This window comes from Petaurus breviceps, unplaced genomic scaffold (assembly GCF_028583685.1).
Source record: "Petaurus breviceps papuanus isolate PSGF00001 unplaced genomic scaffold, PetGlider_PUasm1.0 176, whole genome shotgun sequence".
In the NCBI taxonomy this organism is placed as follows: Eukaryota; Metazoa; Chordata; class Mammalia; order Diprotodontia; family Petauridae; genus Petaurus; species Petaurus breviceps.
The window spans coordinates 6,288,120-6,292,741 of NW_027185771.1; the positions used below are offsets into that span (position 1 = coordinate 6,288,120).

Below are 4,622 nucleotides of genomic sequence, written 5' to 3' on the forward strand. Positions count from 1 at the left end.
AAAAAAAAACAAATCACCAGCAGAAAGGGGTTGGAGATTTAGAGACTCATAGTTGGGAGGCTGGGGGGAAATGGAAAAGAATGTCAGCTGAACAGCAGTATAAATAAGAGAACCATCAGGAGTGTGCTGGTAAATGTTTAATAATTGACTCTCCCTCCCCCCAAAAAACCCCCAACAAAACTAAGTATGCCATGCTTCTGAATTTAATCTGCATCATTAACATTTTCTTTATCATGTTCTTAAGTCTAGACAATTGTCAAAACAATAAATCAATCCCTGATTTGTATCATTTGCTGATAAATTTAACAATTGGTTCTCACAAACCCAAAGAAGCTGGCTCCAGCATAACCCTTAAGCAAATGGATATGAAGGTGGGGTGACTAGAAGATGGCAGAACAGTGGTACAGAGACCAAGTAGATTGGAGTCATGCTAGATAATGATGTCCTCGAAGCTGAGCTAGGACTCCAGGAAAAGAAACTTCAAAAGGAGGATGATACCGTGTTTCCCCGATAATAAGACACTGTCTTATTATTTTTTTGGACAGAAAAACACCAAAGGGCTTATTTTCAGGGGAGGGCTTATTTTAATGAACATTGACAGCAATTTTAATAAACAGGTAAATGTGAACAAAAAAATGTACCAGCAAGCAAATCACTGGGGAAGAACAGGATGACGTGCTCACTGCTGCAGCTCTGATTGGATGCAGCTCAGAGCGCGGCATGCGTTTCCCCGGGGGGGGGAAGGCCAGTGCATAGAGGGTACCGTAATGTAGCGTGTAGCGCAGGGGATCACCTTCACTACAGTAGCAATCTCAATAGGGCTTATTTTCGGGGGAGGGCTTATTTTAGAGGAATCTTACACAGTAAGGGGAGGGCTTATTTTCGGGATAGGTCTTATTATCGGGGAAACACGGTAAGGAGATCTAATAATAGCTAGTTTACATAGGGTTTTGATGTTTATAAAGAACATGTATATACATACGTGTGTGTGTTATTTCATTTAATCCTTACAACCCTGGGAGGTAGGTGCAGTTATTATCCCAGTTTTATAGATGGGGAAACTGAGACTGAAAAATGTTAAGTGGCTTAGCCAGTGTCACCCAGCTAGTGTCCAGCGGTCTAGCCACTAGGTCACCCAGCCATTGAGTGAGAAAGGTTGGATCGGAGAGTCCAATTCCATCATGTAGGGACCTGGAGGAGTGTAATTATTAAGAGATGCTAAGGTCTAGAGTATGATGGGGTGGAGGTTGTTGGGTTTGGGGGAGATGGAGAAATCATGTGGTCAGGTTGTTGTAGAAATTGTCTACACAAATATTAAAGTTCCTCGAGATGGAGATGGCCCAGGGTGAGGGAACAGGAAGACTTATCATGAGCCAGGTACTGAGGTCACTGCTTTCAGAGGGGGCACCAAGGGGTATGAAGAGAATGTAGAAATAATAATGTGTAATGAAAAGGGCATCAAGGGTGTAGAAAAGGGGTCTGGGAATGGGCCCGTGGGGAGTGCTCTGAGCAGAGCCAGAGTCCTCCTCAGAGAAGAGAGAAAACTGGATTGGGGGTGCGTTTGAGGGGAGAGATGGCATCCTGCAGAGGGAGCTGGAAGGTGGGCTTCTGAAGACTGAACCAGCCCTCTCCCCCGCCCCTTCCAGCCCTTGTTTACCATGAGCGCACAGCAGCAATCCATCGTGCCTTTTACACCAGACACCTACGAGAAGCTGACCAGGAAGTTTGACCCTTTTCCAGTAAGCTGCTCTGTCCCCTGGAGTGAGGCGTGGGCAGGGGTGGGGAGATGGGAATGGGGAGGGGGCCGCTGATGGGGGCGAGGGGCAGCTGACCCTGTACGCCCTCCTCCTGCGATGCAGCTGGCCATGCAGTTCATTAGCCAGTACAGCTATGAGGACATCGTCACCGCGCAGATCGAGGGCAGCTCAGGGGCCCTGTGGCGCATCAGCCCCCCGAGCAGGGAACAGATGAAAAAAGAGCTCTACAACGGCACTTCTGACATCACCCTGCGGTTCACCTGGAACTTTCAGAGGTCGGAGAGGGGGCCTGGAGGGCCCACAGGGGCGAGGGGCTGGGGGGGGCCGTCCAGCTTACTCCCACCTGTGCCTCCAGGGACCTGGCCAAGGGGGGCACCGTGGAGTACACCAACGACAAGCACACCATGGACCTCGCCCCCAACAGCACCGAGCGCAGGCAGCTGGCCGGCCTCCTGGAGGGCACCACAGACCAGGCTGTGTAAGCGGCGTGTGCCTGCGCCCACCTCGGGGGAGAGAGGGTGCCCGGGGGGGGGGCACCGTTCCATCCCCATCATTCTTGCTTCGCAGGGTCATCCCTAACCTCTTCCCCAAATACATCCGTGCCCCCAATGGTCCTGAGGCCAACCCAGTCAAGCAGCTACAACCAGGTGAGTGCAGCAGGCAGGGGCTGGGCAGACGGGCCAGGGTGGCTTTCCCTTCTCGTCACTGCCCATCTCTTAGTCCCTGGACAGTGCCAAGAGACCTGCTGCACCCTGGGGTGGGGGAAGGGTGCACAGACACCCAGCGGTCCGGGTAAAGCCTCCCTCCAACGTCTATTCCCCAGATGAGGAAAAAGATTACTTGGGGGTGAACCTGTCCCTGCAACGGAATGGAGTGGAGGACGGCTCCCTCGAATGGTGGGTGATCACTATCCAGGACTGTCAGCCAGACTGTAACATCCTGCCCATGGTCATCTTCAGCGACAAGGTCAGCCCCCCCAGCCTGGGCTTCCTGGCTGGATACGGGTGAGTGCTGCGGTGCCCGAGGGAACATGTGGGAAGGGGTGGGTGAGGGAGCCCTGCCCACTCCCCTCTGAGGCCTGTGGGTACAGGGGGCCCCAAGGCTAAGCAGATCCCAAACACTGGCCACCCACCTGCTCTCTACTGACGGCCCGCTCTTGCCCATTCTCTGGCCCTGCTGTGTGGCTGCCAGAGGCCCCTTCCGGGGCCCTGACTGCTTTCCCCATCTGGCAGAATCATGGGGCTGTACGTATCCATCGTACTGGTCATCGGTAAGTTCGTGAGGGGTTTCTTCAGCGAGATCTCACACTCCATCATGTTTGAGGAGCTGCCCTGCGTAGACCGCATCCTCAAGCTCTGCCAGGACATCTTCCTGGTGCGGGAGACCCGGGAGCTGGAGCTGGAGGAAGAGCTGTATGCCAAGCTCATCTTCCTCTATCGCTCCCCGGAGACCATGATCAAGTGGACCCGGGAAAAGGACTAGGAGCTGCGTGTGTGTCTTGTACCCAGCCAAAGGAGCCCGGCCCAGGAAGCAGCTGCATCCCTGCCTCCTCCTGGGAGGCTCAGAGACTTCACGGGCAGGGCACGCCCAGGACCCTGGAAACAGGGGCTGCTGCCAGCCTGCCCCAGCCTCCCTGCTGAGCCTGCCTAGCCACAAGGCTGCAACCTGCACCTAAGGAAGCACTCTCCAGGCCATGGCCAGCAAGCCCAGTGGTCAGCCCCGCCTCCCCCTCTGGACCCGGGGAGCAGCAGCTATGGCTGGGGGGCGAGGGCCTCCTCTTTGTGGTCTGCCCTCAGCAGCTCCACGTGGCCTGGCAGAGCCCGGAGGAGCCAGCTGCACCCGGGGGAGGGACCTGGGTCTCCCCAGACGTACTGTAGAGTTTTCTAATTAAAAATGATTTATTTATACAGATGGACAATTAAACGGTGAGTTGTGGCCTCACCTCTCCTAGCTTGTCTCCACTCTCTTACCTCAGATCCACCCCCATCCTGACTAGTAGGAATGACCAGGTTTTGTGGGGAGGGGGAAGAGCCTTCCACTTCAGAGAAGCCAGACCAGCAGATCAGCTGAGCGGAGAAGTGGGTCTGGGAAGTGGCAGGCCGGCGCAGCAGGAGGCCCTGGGCCTGGGCATGTGGAGGCGCATCAGGAAAGGTTGGGCTAGGCAGCCAGAACTGGGGTGAGGAGCCGAGGGGATGAAAAGGACGGGTGCAGGCCTCGGGCCTCCCAGTTCTCCCAGAGTTCCAAAGTGGATGCCTGGCCAGTGGCCCCTCCAGCGTCGGTCCAGTCCCCAGCCCTCAATCCTGGCAGGTCCCATCTTTGTTTTGCTCTTCATTCTCCTCAAATAAGAATTCTTGGATCTCCTGCTTTTCCCAGGCCCTGAGGACAAACCATGAACATCAGGAACCCTTCCTCCCAGCCCCTTGCCTGTCAGGGATCTAACTAGGCTTGTGCCCCGCTCTCTAGAGGAACTAGGACTCGCACATCCCCAATAACGGGCCCAGAGCCAGGCAGTTCCCCATAAGGGGCTGCCTTCACAGAAGGGCCAGGCCTAGGTGGGGTCCTCTGAGAAGCGGGGGCCCCGGGCCTGAAAAAGAGCAGAAGAGCCAAAGCCACGAAGGGCTTGGTCTGATTTACTGTCCTCCCTTTATCCCAAGGTACGGAGCTACCATTAACTGTGTTGGGAAGATCCCTTCCATGGGCCCCTATCCTGCCATCGCCCCAAATACCACCTGGCCCTTTAAGCAGGCTAGGAAGGGCAGCTCCCCCTGCCCGCCCTTTAAGCCTGTGCTGCGCCCGCCTCACCTCTGGCAGCGCCCCCAAGCCCATGCTGTGCCCACCTCACGTCTGGCAGCCCCCCCCAAGCCC

The 4,622-nt window shown here is 55.4% G+C and overlaps 3 protein-coding genes across 3 annotated transcripts in view; 1 reads left to right on the forward strand and 2 right to left on the reverse strand.

Annotated features, from left to right (window-relative positions):
- The window catches only part of PIEZO1 (piezo type mechanosensitive ion channel component 1 (Er blood group)), a 174,163-nt gene extending 170,456 nt beyond the window's left edge, over positions 1-3,707 (forward strand). The window contains exons 46-51 of the mRNA XM_069085562.1: positions 1,647-1,739; positions 1,860-2,032; positions 2,113-2,235; positions 2,325-2,404; positions 2,581-2,761; positions 2,990-3,707. Coding sequence (XP_068941663.1) covers positions 1,647-1,739; positions 1,860-2,032; positions 2,113-2,235; positions 2,325-2,404; positions 2,581-2,761; positions 2,990-3,239 — 900 coding nt within the window. The 3' untranslated portion in view covers positions 3,240-3,707. The remainder of the gene's footprint in view (positions 1-1,646; positions 1,740-1,859; positions 2,033-2,112; positions 2,236-2,324; positions 2,405-2,580; positions 2,762-2,989) is intronic.
- Positions 1-4,622, reverse strand: part of TRAPPC2L (trafficking protein particle complex subunit 2L) — a 423,767-nt gene that overhangs the window by 319,216 nt on the left and 99,929 nt on the right. The gene's annotated exons all lie outside the window — the stretch shown is intronic.
- CTU2 (cytosolic thiouridylase subunit 2) overlaps positions 3,637-4,622 on the reverse strand; it is a 19,596-nt gene continuing 18,610 nt past the window's right edge. Inside the window, exon 15 of the mRNA XM_069085563.1 lies at positions 3,637-4,133. Within this exon, the coding sequence (XP_068941664.1) occupies positions 4,052-4,133 (82 nt within the window). The 3' untranslated portion in view covers positions 3,637-4,051. The remainder of the gene's footprint in view (positions 4,134-4,622) is intronic.